We start from the raw sequence: 19,357 nt of genomic DNA, 5'->3' as shown, positions 1-19,357 counted from the left end.
AACTAAAAAATTATAACAGATATTACATAGTAACTAAAGGATATACAAGTATGGTGGGAGTTCCCTTCTAAACAACTAAAGGCATGTATCTTAAAATAAACATCTCAATAGTAAAATATAGCTAGATGCGTAATTTGTCTCTGTGTAAGTGTGGCAGTGACGGGAATGTTAGACGTTGACAATATGAAGTGTGCTGACAATCTGTCCCGGTTTATGATTTAATACAATTTACAGCGTTTTCCGAAAGGATGGGGTAGAACAAAAAGACCATGTGGGATGCAATTTTTAAAGAAATCCACCAGTGCTGACTTTCAGCGATCTATTAATGGTTACAAGTGCTTCATCTGTGTGTCAGCGCTAACGGACAATGTAGGGTAGACTCCCTCTAGTGATCAAACTGTACATGAACTGTAAATACGTATATACTCTGCATATATATACTGTGTGTGCGTATATATATATATATATATATATATATATATATAAATAAACATGGATGAAATTCATGAATTGGTTTTGTCCTTTTTAACTCTGTTTAATGTAATTCTGTTTTAGAGGGCATTTAGGAAACAAGCACTATGTGCATTAGAATCGTAACATGGATCTTTCTGTGATAATGCTGCCATGAGCAGTGATTTGGCCTATTTGTCTATTATGAAAGTGACAAAATAAAACCAGGGCAGAATATTTTTTTTTAAATGTTCAGGGTTTCATGTGCACATTTCACATAGTGTATTATTTTGTCCCATCGAGACTCTTTAGAAGTAACTACTATTTTTTTAATAAGCTGTGGCATGTGTGTGCATTTGATAACTTGTTGGTACTACAAGACTTCTAGCCATTGCAAGTATTTCTGGTCTTAAGCTGTTAGAATAGAATTGTAGTGAATAATGCAATTATCATATACTCCCAGTTCTTGCTGTATCGCAGGGTAATGTAACAATAGGACGCTTGCTATATGCTTCCTTGTTTTGTGTGTAGTATAAATCAATTTGTTTGCCAGTTGCTTTTACTACAGAGAGAAGGCAATGCGATCTTGTAATGAAATTGAAAAAAACTAAGGCCTCTCTTAGTGATGAAAGGGTTATCTTTCCTCCATGTCTGGTTGGTCACTTGCAACAGGCTTGTGATGAATAGAAGAGCCTGGAGATAAATGCCTACATTCATTAGTGGACTGTGACAAAACCGTGTGACACTGTGACATTTTATTCTTGGCTGGAGCTGCTAATTATCCATATTTATAATTGCATGTGCCACTTTCAAACATTCCACAAGATTTTAACAGCCGTTTAACCCTTTTTGGTTGCCAGAGGGTTCTGGAATGCACTTTAGATTCGTATGTTTATGGAATTATTAATGGAATTCTGGACTGTTAGGGGATTGAAATCCAAACCAGGATAAAGCGTTAACTAGTTTTTACAGCATGCCCCTGATTGATTCAGAGTGCCTACTATCTAGCGCTCAGGAATCTGCAAATCTGTGTGGTCTTAATTGGCAGAAAGCACTGGCTTTCATTTAACGACAGTACACACTACATGCCAGTAATATTTCCATTTTTACAATGGAAGAATGAAAATCACTGACATAACTGCTTAAAATATATTGAAATTTGGACACCAAAGTTGGTTTTGTCCTGCAGGCCTTGCATGTCGTTGTCGGCAGCGTTGAAATCCATAGTACAGTGTATGGCTCCCTTTTGACATCACAACATCTTTATTGCTCCCTTTGACATCACAACAAAATTACAAACCATTGTTTTTGCTTTTGTTGCTCTCACTCACATTCTTTAATGCTCTTCCTACTTTCTCCACCAACCGCTTCTGTGTCCCTGTGTCCTTTTCTGTAGCTCCGCTTCTTCTCTTGCCTCTTCTTGTTCTTCTGTCTTCTTTCTTCATCCACTTCTCCCCAGTATCAGCCCCATTATCCAGGTATCCCTCTAGATTGTAAGCGTGTTTGTCATTGTGTTATGTTATTTACGAATTGTCCTGTCTACACTTTGTCTACACTTTGTAGAGCGCTGTAGAATCTGATGGAGCTTTCTAAAACAATAATAATACTTCCGCAAAAGGACAGAGCTTTTGCGTGTTCCATCTCCCCGGATTGGAGGAGTGAGAGAGAGAGGCTGTCCCCGTGGGGTGCGCTGTGGCTCCGTCCTTTGTGGAAGTGCTCCAAGAGGCCAGAATATTGTAGATGAATATGGGGAGAAGGAGAAGCGTTTCTGCACCTCTCTTGCATTGGCGTCACTGCAATACTCCAGAATGCATGTGACATGAAAATATACCTGGAGTTGACCTTCAAGATTTGATGTTACCATATAAAATAGCATTCTCGTCTTATCGGTATATATTGTAGGTGGGTGATAGAGATGTGAGTCTTTTGTCTTTTTGATGTTGGGCAGCTCAAAATTCAACAAGGTTAAGGCCATTTTTTTTTCTTGATCACAAACTCAGATCTCCCTCTCCTCGTACATATTTGTACGAGGAGAGGGAGATCTGAGTTTGTGATCAAGAAAAAAAAATGGGCGAGTGAATGTTTTAATGTGTGATCTAATGAGGGGCTAGTTGTAAATAGGGGGAAAGGACTGGATGGGGATATAGACAATGTATTATACGGGAAGTAAGCTCCTTTTTTAAAGCTTTTTTTTTATTTCTGGAAGGACCTGTGAGTTATGGAGCTATGGTATGCAAAATGCATCTGATTAGACGCTACTAGATGATCAGATTGGCCCACAGCATGTAGAATAAACATCAAGTGATTGGCGTATGCAGAGCATGCTAATGATTGCAGGAACGAGGAAAGTGCCACATATTTAGATTAAAGCATTGATTTTACATTATAGTGGAAAGCAAACATGTTTATTATTTTTGTAGGTAGGTATAGATGGCAAGGTAAAGCAAATATGCAGCAATCCATGGGCTACTAAAATAGTACAAGGTATACATTTCATATAAAAAAACATATAATAAGTAGAGTTAGAAGGAGAGGTGGTAGAGATCTTAAACGTCAAAATAAAGTGAATATGCAGTTTGCTATAAAATAAAAGAGAGAGATCTTCAAGTGAAATAAATAGGGAGTGCATTGACTCTGACGATGTGGTGTTAACTATTATAGTTAATGCGTGTGACTTTCAGAAAATGTTTTTTTTTTTTTTTAAAGTAATTGCTAGCCGGATGTTTTTAATCAGAAGAGAGGCAAGAAATTTGTGTATTTATTAGATTAGTGATATTTGTTTACTTGCAAGGTGTTAATACTTTGTATGTCTTGTATATGTTATTTGTAGCAACGAAAGATATTAGGAATACAATGCCATTCGTAGCATTCTCTGTTGAATATTACATATGTGATTGATCATTTGCCCTGAATCTCATATCGACATAATGTTTAAATATGGCACATCTAGTCATGTTTGAAACCTGAAATTAAATGTCTTGGGTAACAAATCCTCCAACCTCAGCAAATTCCTTATATTACAGTATATAGTTTTGTATGTATAGCCCAATTTAAACAGATGTGTGTGTTTTCACGTGTCTCTTTGGTTTATAATATGGTTGCCGTGAGGCTGAACCATGTTGGCCAAGGCTTCTGACCTTTTGGGGCCAGAGTTCCAGGAAATGTGATGGGTCTGAAACAGTAATGTTCTGTTTCCTACTCACAAAGTGCATGCCCCGAAATGATTCATGCTTCTACAATTGATCATTCCAATGACAGCTGCGTGTTCTGCATTGTAGTTCTGACGTCACATTATATATATATCCTATCAAGGAAAATAAGCAGACATTTAAATTTTATTTATTTTTCTCCACAAAAAAGGTAATTGATCTAACCAGCTTAGGAACCGAGTCCTGCCCTGTATGTTACATTGACACCAATTACAAGTACACTTCTGTGATGCCAGAAACGGGCAGGCTAAGCAGAGCAGATTGCTTTCATTGCAGAGATAATAGTCCCCATAGGAAATAATCCAGAAAAACAGCAGTGTCTTTTTAGAACCGGGGTAAACTCATTTACGGTGCGTGATTTCGCGGAATCTCCCATTGTGCATTTGCCCCCTTTGCCCACCCCCAGCTATTTTCTGTGCAGGTGATGCGCTTGGCCCAACACAGCTCCATGCCTGTGATATACTCACTGCTAGTCAGGACAAACTGTTGCTTGATGAACGCTGCGGACTCGCATGCACAAAAAACTGCGCCCGTTGATTTTAAAGTGAGCCATTTCCTGCCTCTGATTGGCTGCAATAAACGGCCCCTTTGAGTGAATACATTTTAAATAGCGTCTAATTACAGATCACGTGTAATGTAGCGTACTATTTAGATCACAAGACATCAATCTACATAAAGCTGTGTTTTAACCAAAAAAATATATTGCTTGTTTTAAATCTACACTATAGATGCATTTTAGGTGATAAAACCTCCTATTAATCGCTTTGTCGTAGCATGCATGATTTGAACCTTACAGTACGGTTGTTCCGGTCATATAGCTTTTTTCTGTGTTTCAGATGTTTTATCGAATCCCTATAGTTTTTGGTAGATTAGCCTACAGCTGTCGCTGGGAAGATCAAGTGTTAAAACAATGAATTTTCATTATGTTTCACACTAGCTATTTTCTACACATTAAATAAGTGTTTAGCAGACGATACACCGCACATCCTCTACTGCCGCGTTACACTCAACATGCCATATAGCGTTTGCATTTAAATAGATGAGCGTTATTGGATTTAGATTCTTTCTTGTCGGTATAGAAAGGAGGAACTCCTACATTTTAATCTGATTTTGCGACTTACTTTTGAATTGTTTACCTCGCTCTATTCACTAAAGGGTGAATGCGCTTTCCAACTCACATATTCACTAATTGTAGTTCACATGCGCTCATGACAGTCAATAGCAACGTGAGTTTTAGTCAACAGGCAAGCTGCCTTTTGAGTTGTGTTGAGAAGCCGGTTGAGTTACCCCCTTGGACTTGATCGACTTCTCCGTTTTCAATTAAAATTTTATGGATCATATAAATACGATGACAAGAGCGTTACCGCTCACCCCTAATCTTACTTAATGGTATATACCCTAAAGGTACACTGTGTTCTATAATCAAGATTTCTCATATGAAGGCTTCATTTTTTCTTCTTTTATTTTGTTCTTTTATCAGAGACACATGAATCCGTTCTCCTATCGCTGCACCTTGGCAGATTTCAAAATAGATAAAAAGATTGGAAGAGGACAATTCAGTGAAGTGTACAGAGCCAACTGTCATTTGGATAGAAAACCCGTGGCTCTGAAAAAAGTTCAGGTAACGTTGACGTAAATATATTTTATCAGCTAACATATAGTTTATGCTCATTTAATAATAATATGGTTTTGCAACTTTTATTTTTAGCGTAGGTTTATATGCACAACAAAGTTATTGGTAGAGCACTAGTTTGTATTGTACACCTATAGGCTCTTGTTATTTATTCATGTATATAGCGCCATCGTATTTTGCAGCGCAGTACAGTATGTCTGTGTTTCCAAATCATTTTGGAAAAGGTTTTCACGGACATATGCATGAACGCCTATTAAAAGGCATAAAGTTTGTGGTTTGGATAATTAGAGGTGTTAATGAAGAAGGAACTGTCGGGGCTCAGATTTAGGCTTTCTCTGCTGGCCCCACAACAAGACAGAAAGTATGCTGGGCTGTTACCAGCTCTTCATGATGACCTCGGTCCATCTGTTAATCCCGCATGAGAAGTTTACAGGCTGTTTTCACCTCTCACTAATGGCGTGTAAAAATCTGATCACGTTTACAAGGAGCCTGCAGAATGTCTTCAGTGTAAACCATACCTCTCTTTGGCGTTTTATAAAGAGTGCAAGGACATATTCAGAGCAAATTGCAGCCCGTTTATGAATTTGGTGCACTCCTCCATAAAGTCTGACATGTGCTGTGCTAAATAAAGTATTTAAACATTTCTACGAGGGAGGCCCGCTAATGAAATGAGTTTCTGCCTGCCTCTCTCCGCAAACATTCCATCCATACACATCTCTTTCAAGGATACATCTGATACAACTGAAGTCTTTGCAACTATAATTGCAACGGCATTGACAGAGGTGTTCGTGGCAGATATATTTGTGATGTTTCCCTAGAAAGACCATGTCAAGGATATCATAGTGGCCAAAAGTCACATTTGCGTAGGGATTGTCCCAATCTAATTTGCTACTTTGATTGAAAAGATATTTTTTTTTTATCAATTCTCCGTTTATTGAAATATGCACACAAGGATGACACAGTCGCATTGTACAGTGTGCAAAGATACACAAAATAAATGTAAATGAACGCGGCCTGAACGATCCATGGTTGCATACAGTAGAATTCAGAGACATGTACATAAGAGGATCACGTGAGTACCGCATGCCAGAGTCACGCAAGCTCCAATAGTGACGAAAAAGGCACGAGAGAGAATCAGGAGAATAAAATGTAGCAGCAAAAAACGTTACAATATATGAAACGTACAACAAGTAACAATAAACAGAGAACCTCGGATCTCACCGCTCATAGAAGTCTGCAAGGAATTATCTATGGTTACAGAACGCAGCAAAGCTAGACAAAAAGGCCAGCACTACACGTAGTTGGGGGCTAGCTGCAGGGGCGCAGAGGAGACCTCGGGGTATTTATGCCCAGTGCCTTTCATGGAGGCCGCCCGTAACCAACGTCCAACAAACGAGACAAAGTCATGAAGGATAACCACGGATACCATTTAAGGCTGTTCCTATACTCCCGCCCCTGAGAAGCCGCCACCAGGTCCTCCATCTGATATATATAAAATTGACCCTGGAGATCCAGGCATCAATTGGTGGGGGACCCGGTCTCTTCCAGAACCTGGAAATAACCGACTTGGCCGCCTGAATCAGGTGGATAGTGAGAGACCTCTTGTAGGTCCCAAAGGAAACATGAGTGTGGAGGAGTAGCATAGATTGGGGCGATGCAACGAAATCGGGGTCAGACACCTCAACAATCACCCCGGCCACAGTCTCCCAAAACGGGCGAATATCCCTGCACTTCCACCACAGCACAGGGGGGTTGAATGAAAGGATATTAACCCTTTTTAGGATCCATCACTGAAAGCTGATTAGTGTTTACTACATTATATTGGCATACAGACACCTCATTTTTGTGTTTAGGTGGCCATCTCTTTTACTGTTTTTCTTTTCCTTTCTGTGTGGATGTCTACGTCCTTTACTGTCCCTGTCAGTCCATGTCCGTCTGTCAGTCGTCTTGTGTGCTTGACATTTTAAATATTGCAGATGTCACATGCTCATACAATGGCACCAAAGACAAATTGCCGCTGACATGTACTCTAAGCAAAACATTCACATTGTGCTGGAAAGGTTTCAAGGGGAAGAAAAGAACCTATAATGGAAGAATATTATTAAACTAATAAAATAATGGCATTATTATAAAGAGCTGGCCTGTTGTTTTTGACTGTACATTTTATGTTTATTAATTTCGCTAATTTTGGTTTTTTTTTATTCATTCTAACAATGTCAATAGCAGCATATTTTTTTTGTTTGAAAACAGGAACCTTTTAATATTTGATGACTTTGACATCTTCATAGTGTTCCTTTATTCCATAGATTGTACTTATACTTTTATATACTTTACAGATATTTGAAATGATGGATGCCAAGGCCAGGCAAGACTGTATAAAAGAAATTGATCTCTTGAAGGTAGGTATTTTTAAAATGTATTATCCTATAGGCATCCTATTACCAGGGCCAACCCAAGACATTGTGCTGCCTGGGTCCAAGGATGAAATGCTTCTTCCCTTCACAACCGCACCCACCAAAACCACACCCACACTGATTATGTAATGGCTAATCAATTCACTCTCTCATTCATTCACACTAACGCTCTCTCAATGTCTCGCTACCTTCTCCACCAACTGCTTTCGTGTCTCTGTTCTTCTGTCTTATGTCTTATGCTTACCTCCCTGGTAACAGGCAAACACATTGGCACATATTTTTTCGCACATTCTCATCTTTGTCCATATACTTTATTAGCTTGCACACGTACACCCTACACATTCATGTTAACACATATCCCCTCTCACATGCACTTACACATTCACATCCATATTCACATTATTTAATGCGTCACAATAGGGATGAGGTCCAGATTCTATGGCAATAGTAATCCTTCACACAAGAAATGCCAGCATCAGGAAAAAAAATTCAGATAGACCTCTGCATGTTAGTAGCAGTTGGCAGTATAAAAGTTAACATCTGTCATGCTATGGATACTGAATTTAAATGCGTCAGTGTATACTGACCAAGCCCTGATGTCGTATTTTATATACATTGTTTTATGTCATAATACCATATGGAACACTGAGTCGTCATGGCTGCCAGAATCCGGTACAGACCAATGTTCACATCGATACAGTTTTGTATTGTAAGTCAAGCAGAATAGCGCCTTGGCTATAAAAGTGTTAAAAAATTAGCTCGATCGATTACAGCTGTCTGACTAAGGGAGAGGTATCAGTGATTTCTTTGTCACCACTGTAGTGATGTTGGAAATGCACACTTTGCTAGGCGCTTTGCCCTACCCCTGTCTTCTAAGTTCAAACTGATTCCTGATGTTTTCTGATGGACGACTCGCTGCACTTCGAGCAAAGAACGCTCAACTATCGTGAAGATGTTTGCTTTAAACTGTCTTTGTATTTGCTAATAAAAATAGCCATTAGTGGTATGTTGAGAAAAAGGATGATATTACTGGTACATCTGTGTGAAGCACAGAGCAGAGATCCCAATGAGTTTCACAAACTGGGTGCAAACATTTTGGAAGCTTGGAATAGAGATATTGGGTTGAGAGGAAACGAAAGCTCCTTTTCCAGAAGACAATTTTCAGCCTTAAATTGGTAGACCTTTTGTCATAAGTAAAAACTAAAGAAAACCACTGAAAAAAAGAAAAGTAAACACTGAAAAGCTAAAGAAAACCAAGTTAATTAAATGAAGCATTCATAAGCATTGGTAATGATACATAAATAGCATAGGGTAGTTGTTACCTTTGCAATATATATTTCCATTGACAGAATACCCTGGGAATTTACACACAATTTATAGTAGAAAATGCTATTTAAATGATATTGGGAGATCAAAAGATGATTTGTTTTGTAGACCAACCTACCACTTCCTATAGAACAGTATTAAACTTTAATCATTTTGCAGTAATACATTTTAAGAAGTTCACCACTAAACCTGCTAGCATGGCTCTCAGTGTTTTTTAAATGTATTTTCTACTAGTAATCTACTTTAAATGTATAATCCGGTTGTGCGATTCTGAGGCACATGTTGGTACTTAATAAATACAATGAAATAATAATCATAGTAGGTCTCCCATGTAGTAGATATTTTAAACCCTTTCCTGGTTATCCCCTATATAATGCTTTTATTATACTAGTCTTTAGTTTCTAGCTTATTTCCCTGAGACTTGGTGCTGTTGTGTGTTTTAAGTGTATGTGAGCACTTTTAACCTCTACATTGCTGGTTTGGAGAAGTAATTCTCCATGCAGACATGCAGAATCCAGCTGCCTACCAAAAATTTGAGACAGCGGTATGGAGATTCTCTGCTCTTCCTAATGTTTTATGGGTAATGATCTTGCAGAAAGACATTTGGTGGCCTGTGGGCATTGCTTTGCTGAATATATATATTTTTGAAACATTTCACACTTGAAATTTGCAAGTATGCTCAAAGCCTGGCTCCCCATGGAGAGAAAAAATGCCGGTTAAACACTCAAATCACAGCATCAAACAGCTCAAAATCTGGTGAGTCAGTCTGAACAGTCACATTGTGTTGCGAATGAGCGGCGAGAGCATCCGTTTTACTGCCTGTAGGGCATTCGTTTCTAATGTGTACGCGTTTATAAATAATGTCTGATACAAACCCGAAGCGTACGGGAGCCGGCTTCCAAACGGCTTCACAAATCAAAAGTTGCATTAATGAAAGCACCAAGGATGATCCCGAGAAAGCGCTTAATGCGATAGAGGGTCAGCAGTTTGTGATCGCACCGTGCAGGTGGATGGTCCTCTCTCTGGAGTTTTGCTTCTAATGGTTCAAGGTCTGATGTTGAACCAGGGACGCGAGGCAGCTTTGGTGCGCCTGTCAGCATCAGTGCCGAAAAGTTAATAACTTGTCAAACTAATAACACTCAGCCATGCTTATATTAATTGATAGGTCCCACGCTGACCTTTATTATTTATTTATTTATTGGAAAACGAATGCTCAAAAGGAGATTAGCCACAAAAACTTGTTTCTAGGTTTGTTAGCTGTATTAAACTTATTATGAATACTTAATAACAAAATGAACCTGCTCTTCTTGCTTTATTATAACGTTATTACTTAAACGTTTACATTTCATCATTGATTTAGTATAGGATTTGAGAAAGTGATTGCACCTTTAGAATATCCACCAATGGATTAGATGTTTGTCATGAGCTATGTCTTTATATGTTTTTTTATGTTGAACAGTTACTTCTCAATATGTTTTTTTATATAATGTACATTTATACTTATTATCTTTTACAGCAATTGAACCATCCAAATGTAATTAAGTATTTGGACTCTTTTATTGAAGACAATGAATTGAATATTGTTCTGGAGCTGGCAGATGCTGGAGACCTTTCTCAGATGATTAAAGTAAGGACAACAAGCCCAAAAGATGTGAAATTTCATGTAATTGCTGAAGCGCCAAAATGCAAAGTACTGAGTGTAGATTGGAGAACAGATTTTATAGAATAATACACATGAAAGTAATCTATTTTACAGAAACCCTTAACTAACCACTCTTCTTTGTGATGAGGTATGTTTCCTGTGTGGGCTCGAAAATAACTTCTGCTGCCCTTAACCGAGAGATTCGTGAGAGCTCATCAGCTCATCAGAGAGATTTGTTTTTCAGAATTAGTCTTGTGGATTAGAATTTAATGAAGTTCCACTATAGACAAAGGTATTTCTCGGAACGGCAATTATTTCACATATAATAATACTTCATTGCTTGACTAGAGTTCAGCCCTGTAACATAACCATGCATACCTATTGAGTCATAAAAAAAACTATGTGTATGGTTCTCAAGGCTTTGTGTACAAAAAAAAGCTTTTTAACATCCCATTCCCGCATGTATCTTAATCAGAACTGGAAGCTAGCGTCCAAGAAACACTTTGGAGGCACTTTTGGCCAAACCACATTTATTCATTGTTGGTTGGTTGGATAAATGCTTGACATTGGAAAGAATTGAGAGCTAAATGAGGATACTTGTGTGTTCTAGATGTTGTGAGTCTTGTGTGGGCCGAGTATTAAATGTGTAGAGGTTCCCTTGTTAATAGCAAGTATGATAACCATAAAATATACTTCCCACCTTTCTTGTACCTGGTGTCTTAACACTTTAGGGGTAATGACAAAATACCCATAATGGCTCAATTGTGGCCACTTTTTCACATCACTCATGATCTGTGGGTGGTTTGATGTCATGTAACTTTCACACAGTCTCTTTTATTTATATTTGAACTGGCCTACTTAGGCAAGGGCCTAGTCATACGTTGGAATTCGGGGCTGATACTGCAAATTTGGCACAATTGACAGCTATATTATGTGAAAAAAAACTTTTTTCTGATCTATATTGGTCATTTAGAATAGGCAGTCTGTGTATCTAGAACGGTGATAGTAAGAGACAGTGCCACCATTGTTTTAGGCACACTCGAGTGACTGCGAATAGGAATATATGAATCAGGGGATGGCAGCAAACCCGACATTTCCATTAGGTGGATAACGACATCCCAGGAACTTAATCTCCGATAAATGTAAAATCTTATTTCGTTATACAAAACATATGGCTTTGCACAGCCTTAAACAGGAGTCTAAAGAGTTAATGAAGTTCTATGCAACTTTCAACATATTATCAAAACTAGGCTATTTACAGTAGTTGCTCAAGGCAATCACTCCATTTGTTACAGTTTGTGGTTCTGAGGCATTAAATATGTTGTTCAAGGTAATTAAGATGAGATGCTCATTATACAAAGCCTGTATCTCCACATGTCAGACCTAGTTTTACTCCTCGGCAATGATTCCAGGAGTGGTGGAAGTAGGTTACTTTACCTAAGAAGGCTGGACGGGCCTTTCATTCCGTTTTGAGAATATTTCAGTTTCATGGATAGGGCCTTCAACCGCGGTAACTACCTTTTCATCAAAGTGTTCCGAAACAAACCAAAAGGCTGGTTCATTGCCATCCCAACGAGTGCAAAGAGGAAAGTACAATTAATTGGATCACAGAGTGGAATAAAGTGTATTTTTTAATGCATTCCTTACCCCGTAATCACTTGCTACTACTATTATTATTATTGTATCTTTTTCTCATGCCTTCTCTGTCACAGGATATGCATATTAAGATAATTCTTTATTTAATGTGTTATTGTAGTTACACTTATCTCCTGAAGGTATGAGGAGTGTTATTATTATTTATTGTTTTTTATAGCGCCATCAAATTCCGTAGCGCTGTACAAGGGTAGACAGGACATAACAAGTAATATGTAACATAACAATTTGACTTACAGAGACAACAGGTGAAGAGGGCCCTGCTCAAAGGAGCTTACAATCTAGAGTAGTCACCAAGCGGCAATTACAAGTCCATATATATATATTGCATGGACTCCCTGCTTACCCAAAATCTCAGTAGTACTTTCTTTCGGTTATTAGCTGCATTTTTCAATTCTTCATTTGTCACATAGCCTTGTTTGACAATCAAGCCCTATTTCAAATGTATTTTTTTTTTTTTAATTTTCTGCAGTACTTTAAGAAACAGAAGCGTTTAATTCCAGAGAGGACTATATGGAAATACTTTGTGCAGCTATGCAGTGCGGTGGAGCATATGCATTCCCGTCGGATCATGCACAGAGGTAATCTTTTAATGATTATTGTAATGTCTCCCAAGGCTTTAGATGATATTTTTTTTAATACAACTATAAGTGTATCTTAACAGGATCGTTTCATAATTGTATCACTTTCTAGCGGACGGAGTCAACATTGCAGGTAATCGAGCGGTTCTATGCTCTGGGCACTCTACTGGTCTCAATGGTTACAGACTGGGGCTGTGCCACTAAAACCCAAAGGCCTGCCATGTAATCTTCATGTAATTGTATTTTATTTAATTGCTTGCAGAATTCTTGTTTATATGTCATATTTTATGAATTTGGACTGAATATGGTGCTTTGTGGTATAACTATTTAAGTGGATATGTGAGCTGAGTTATAGTGACTGTTTTAAGGGTAGCACTAAAACATGACAATGTGTACATAGTGTTACTGCGGGGCGAGCAGAAGAAAGTGGATGGAGTATGCAGAGCAAAATGCCGCTCCCCTACCCCAGATAAAGGGCCAGCCTTGAGGTCCAACAGTCATCTGTTATATCCAGAGACTCTGGTGATTTCCCCTCTATAACCACAAGGCATTATACATTGTATAGAAATATGTGTGCACTAGTCCACATATGGGTTTCATTCATTGAGTCCAGTGGTTCTGGTGCGAGTAATTTCCTAACTGCTGTCTGTGAAATTGGCAGGCGCTCCGGTAGCAGTGCTGTGGCCATGTTTAAAGAGCAGGACCATGGATGGGCCGTGACATTGAGTCACCTTATATAGGTGGAGCTTTGTTGTATCATTGAGGACATTTGACATCCATTTTCACAAAAACACACTCATCCCCAGGGTAAATGTTTGCGAACCAGTGTTTTATAGGTTTGATCTTTAATGCACCTTTTTACTTTTATGTTCTCTAAATATTGCAGCAATATCTCAAAACAGCAAAACAATGACCCTATATCACCCTAGATGTCCAGCACTGTTAAAACCAAACCTGTCATTTTTGTTGTTGTTCTTGCAGTTGTTTCCTTGACTTTTCTCTCCCCCTTCCCCATTCCTTTTTGTTTCATCCATCCTTTGAAGCCCGTGCTGATCGCACCCGATGAAGCTGTCAGAGGATGATGTGTTTTGATTCCTTTCTAAGGATCATAGCATATCACAGCTCTGACGTGTGGAATACAAAGGCTTGGATCAGTGTTTTAGTTGATTGTTGGGGCTGGGTGGGACACCAGCTCGAAATTCTTAAATTGCTTTTGCATAAACATCTAGTAGACGAGGCTCTTTAATACTTCATTTAGAGTAACAGTAGCTAATAAAGTACTTTCTCTGCTGATGTTAAGCTACAAAACACCCATAATTATCAAGTAGCCCTTGTTTTGGTGAAAAACCATGTTGTGATTCAGCAGCAGGAGGACTCTTCTTTACCCTGGTTATAGAGAGTTTATAGATCCACTTCACCCAAAAATCCATGTTTTTTTTTATTTTCAAGCTGATAAAACCGTACCGGCCAGAGAGAACGCATTGCAAATCATAACATCACTTAACATTGATTTATCACAAAGCTACCCTTTGTGTTAACTTTTTTTTAACAAACCATACCTTTCAGTAATGAGAAATTTCAACCTAGTATCTTTAAAAAGCTGTTGAATGGGCAGCCAATTGCAAAGTGTAGGTCAGTTTAATGCTAGAAAATAATCATCTTGGCAGAAACCTTTTATAACATATCTTTTTATTAAGGGCCATATGATTTTATAAAAAATATTTTTATTTTTGTTAATGCACATTTTTTCTTAAATGAGAAGATAATGCTTTACTTTAAACGTATAAAACATCACAATTCGATACGTATACATATTTCTTTTATTTTATAGCACTTCATGGTTGTAACTGTGATTAGAATTACAGCTGTTTCTGATTTGAATTCTGGTTGAAACCACAAACGGAATGATCAGAATTCAGCCGTTCATTCAAATGTTTCTCTATTAGTCTGTTTACCCCTGGTTCTCCAAGAACAAAAGGCAGAAGAATTAACTGTTATAAGTTTTAAGAAAGTATTTGCACTTCTTGAAGTTGGTTGTGACGTTTTATGCAAATAGTTGCAGATGTAAAGGAGATGCACCTGACTTTACATGACATGTGAAACTTTCAGGAGTCACGTAGCCTTGATTTGTGAAAGAAGTTGTACCTGTGCCTACTTTTGTAAACCAGAAGGTACAGGGCCACATAAGTCCGTGTCTTGCTCATTTGAAGGACATTTGTGAATCTTTACTTGGGTTACAGGGACGAACACTAATGTCGTTCAGCCTTACCATGTACAAGGTTGTGACCATGCTGTTACCTTGTTAAAAATCAGTCCTGCCCAAGCCTGTTTTTAATATGTTATAATACGGTATATAGATGTTCCACTTTCCTGACTCCCCTTTGACACGTAGTTGGCTGAATTTCTAGTCGGCTGCGTTTCCACCTTCTACAAACATTTGTTAACCCATGCGTTATGTCAGAGGCGTGCTCCTCTATTTCTACTTTCTGTATAAGTCTGAACCAGTAGGAAGAATGGATAAGATAAATATATAGATAAGGAAAAGAAGACAGTAAAGAAAAAGCAGCTTCTAACAGCAATGAGCAGTTCCCGATGCTCAAAATACAAGCCAATATAAAAAGAATGAATTGGTGTAAGCGCTATTAAATATAGGTATAGCTAATTTAATACGCAATAATACGAATTAACAGACTGTTCAGTTGGCGATCTCCGTACAGTCTTAAGAGCCGTTTGTTAAATAAGTTGCACTCTGTTTCCTCACATGCACATTTGATATTTGTTATTCTATATTCATTTTATTATGATATTTTTGTCATGTATTAAAATGTAGTTTGTTTCAATGCAAGTTAACTATATATATATAATCTACTTTGTCACCGACGGTGTTAGAGTAAATCTAAGATGTCGATTATTTTCTCTTGTATTTTTTAAGGCACTTATTTGTGTATTCAGTTACCATGAGGTTCCACAACCTGATGAACGCAGGTGAACGATATACATTTGTAATTCAGTGTCAAGAAACACAAATGTCTTTGTAAGAGCTGCAGGAAGCAGACTGTTCTTCACAGTCTAAGCCTACAGAATGTTTCTTGAATGTAGTGTTAGCGTTGTTCAGCAGGTCATCACTGAAACTCACATCCCTATTAGAAACTCAAACTCTTTGCTATGAGCTCTCATTTATACTGAATAGCATTACACTTTACATTGTAGAATATTTTTTTTTCTCACAGATATAAAGCCTGCCAATGTGTTTATAACAGCAACTGGAGTTGTAAAACTAGGAGACCTTGGCCTTGGTCGATTCTTCAGCTCCAAAACCACCGCAGCGCATTCCTTGGGTAAGATTTCTTTATCCCACCAACGTCCGTATGGAACACCTTGAAGAAGGTGATCTTGTACCACAAAGCTGGATGAAGAGTTACGGAAAGTGTATGTGACTCCTGGTGACATACACACATTAAACAAATCACATGAAATGAAGTCATGTGATGCAGAAAGGTTTGTCTATACCGAAGACCATACTTCTTGTGTTGTTTCATACTTTAACCATCAGACTGTGGGATACTTATTTTACAAAGTTTGAATGCATGAAACTAACTGAAAACATCACTAGACAACCTAAAATTATAAGCCACCAGTTCTGAAATCTATTCTTGTTGGGTAATATTGTGTTTAAGACAGACAACTATCATCAAAGTGCCACAGTTAGGTGTGGGGTATTGTCTGAGATGCTGCATTATGCTCTGGATTTCCTAACGTTACCAGGCTTTATGACAGATGAAGAAATGCCCCACGAGCAGAACAAGCTGAGCCATTCTCCGATTACCAGTCTACTTTTACATTAAAGTGACACTATTAAGGAGTCCATTCAATAAGTGCAGTACCTGTTTGACTGATTTACCAAAAGTTAATAGTGTAATGGGGAAATCAATAATACAATTCCTATTAGAACAAGAATGGTGACAGGGATGGGTTCATGAAAAGGCAGGTGAAACAATAGTATTTGGGAGATCAGCACTGCGACAGGACATGGGTTATAAAACTGCAGATGTTCATTGTGTAAGCTTTACATTTGTTTCTTGCCAAAAGAGCTTGCAGTCAACGCGGTGACCGATCAGAAGCACAGCTTTAATTCTCGCGTATTTTCCACATGCTTGAACCATAATACCTCATTATAACGGCAGCTCCACAGTCCAACTCCCGTGAACTTTCTATAACCCAAATCTTTAAACTGATATCAGATCTTTTAGTTCAGAAGTTATGCGTGATTTAAAACAATTCTTATGTTAAAAAAATGAACGTTTCATACCCTTTGGATGAACCCTGCGCAGGAATTTGAAGCAAGGAAGGGCTTCTTTTTACTGGAAGTACAGTAGAATCTCATTCATACGTTTATATCAACCTGTAGAGCAGAAAGAGATTACTATGATGGCAGCGCCTGTCTTTTTTAAACGTTTAAACTATTTTCTTTAAAATTAAACTTTGGCAAATGGATTGCAAATGTTGAAAAAAAATGAACTCTATTATGTGTGACACACAAATAACACAAAGTTTCTATAAAAACTTGTAGATCTAAAAAGCTGCATGTTTTATTCAGAAACAAACGGCATGTTGTGCGTGGGTTTTCTAAGTGTATATTATATAAAAGCTAGGGTAAGCTTTGGATAAATATCTTGCAAAAACAACACATCAGGCCCTATTACAATCACATCAGGTGGAATGGACCATAAATATGATTTCGTCCACTTGCTGATGAGATGTTGCACGACTGCTGCGCTTATTATATTAATGAGAATGAATTGGCGCTCAGTAAGTCACCGTTCCTGTATTCGAAAAATGGCAGCCGTTTCCGTTTAACTCTTTCCATGTGGTTTTATTCCACGGAGATCCTGCTGATGAGCTGGGAGTTTGTTGGTTGCATTTGCGAGCAGGGCTCTCTCCACCTAATGTATCCGTTTATAATAAACATTAGAATGACTGATGTCTGTTGAAGGGTTAATATGGGTGCCACTGTGTTACCTGTGAGCCTGACTTCTATGTTCCTTAAAGCTGATAAATAAGAGCGCATGTCTTGTATAGTTGAGTGTAAGCAAAATATTATGGACTAGAGTTCATAAGGCGGTCCAGTAAGTTGCTCTGCATTTTGTAATTACCTACTAAAATTTCAAATGGCCCCACACAAGGGAGTCATTATTTTACTGTAAACAATGAATAAACTGTGCAGAACACAGGGATACATATAGAGCGTAGGGCATCTAAACCTCTGCTCTCGCAGTCACGTGATATTCCGTGGTAGCATGCGGACATTTGTCAATAATGTGTGCTAATCCTTCTCATAAATATGGATGGCTTTGGACTAATGAGCGTCGGTCATGTCAGGCAGCTATACTTATCACTGATCTCACGCATTTTATAAGCTACTCACCCCCACCACCCCAGACTGGGATCTGACACTGCGTGGCTCGCTCCTACCCCAGCCCATTGCAAGGTTTCTGGTGCCTACCTCACCAGGTCAACTAAACCTAGCATAATTACCTTAATCCTCCCTTTTCCATTCTTTCCCTTTTCGTCGGCTCCACGTACGCAGGTCCCCAGCTCACGGTCTCCCTTGATTAACATTTCACTTCTTTGTCGGTCCATCAAAATAGGAGCATCTCCCAGACCTGTGTGATCCCTAATAGTGAAGAACGGGACTATTATTCTCCTCTGTAAAGCTTCAGGCAGTCAGTAATACAACAACGCGGGAGGTTTTTAGTTTGTTGGTGCAAGCTTACAATCTGAAGCAGGGACGAGTCAGAGCCCAGACTTGGAATTATCAGCACCTTAAATATTTAAGGGATGGTAATTCAGCCTGGATTCTGAAGGCCTGTGAGACGCTGGTTTGCGGTATAGTCTGAGTAATTATACTGTCACACCATACTGCAAATCCCTTAGCCTGGTGTTAGACTGCCTTTCTGTGTTTAAGGGGGAGCTCCCATGGTATTTTGCTATATTTGTGACAATACATGGCTTGTGTAAGGATGTTTGAAATCATTTGCGGCATAGTTACTTAGTTACAAAGCATGTGGTGTAGGTCGCTAAGTAAATTGTATGGGATTCCTGCAATTAAATATTACCAAAAATGTAGGAAATCTGTTTATATCCTATGTTATTTTGGCCCCATACCCCATCCCTGCTGTTTTCACAAGGATTAAAGGTTCACGGACCCTGTATACCCCTAATGTTGGTCAGATAACACCCCCCCCCCCCGCTTGGGGCCATACCGAGACCTAGCCGCAAATTCATGGCACTGTGCGGTGGCTAGGAACCACGGCAATGTCGCTACGGACTCGGTGGTGGTCACTGAGAGGGAGCTCATTTGGGAACCCTGGCTTTTATTACCAGTCTTTAGGACCGGGGTTTCCCACCCGCGGCCGTGGAACTCTAGTCAGGTCTAGTGGTCTTTCTCG

The 19,357-nt window shown here is 38.7% G+C and overlaps 1 protein-coding gene across 3 annotated transcripts in view; it reads left to right on the top strand.

Annotated features, from left to right (window-relative positions):
- Positions 1-19,357, top strand: part of NEK6 (NIMA related kinase 6) — a 91,444-nt gene that overhangs the window by 60,386 nt on the left and 11,701 nt on the right. For all 3 annotated transcript variants that reach the window (XM_053472494.1, XM_053472497.1, XM_053472495.1), the window contains 5 exons: positions 5,140-5,280; positions 7,629-7,691; positions 10,549-10,659; positions 12,800-12,908; positions 16,139-16,246. In XM_053472494.1, the coding sequence (XP_053328469.1) occupies positions 5,140-5,280; positions 7,629-7,691; positions 10,549-10,659; positions 12,800-12,908; positions 16,139-16,246 (532 nt within the window). The remainder of the gene's footprint in view (positions 1-5,139; positions 5,281-7,628; positions 7,692-10,548; positions 10,660-12,799; positions 12,909-16,138; positions 16,247-19,357) is intronic.

Source organism: Spea bombifrons, chromosome 8, assembly GCF_027358695.1.
Source record: "Spea bombifrons isolate aSpeBom1 chromosome 8, aSpeBom1.2.pri, whole genome shotgun sequence".
Classification (NCBI taxonomy): Eukaryota; Metazoa; Chordata; class Amphibia; order Anura; family Pelobatidae; genus Spea; species Spea bombifrons.
The sequence above is the reverse complement of the archived record's forward strand: the minus strand, read 5'-3'. Positions and strand labels throughout refer to the sequence as shown.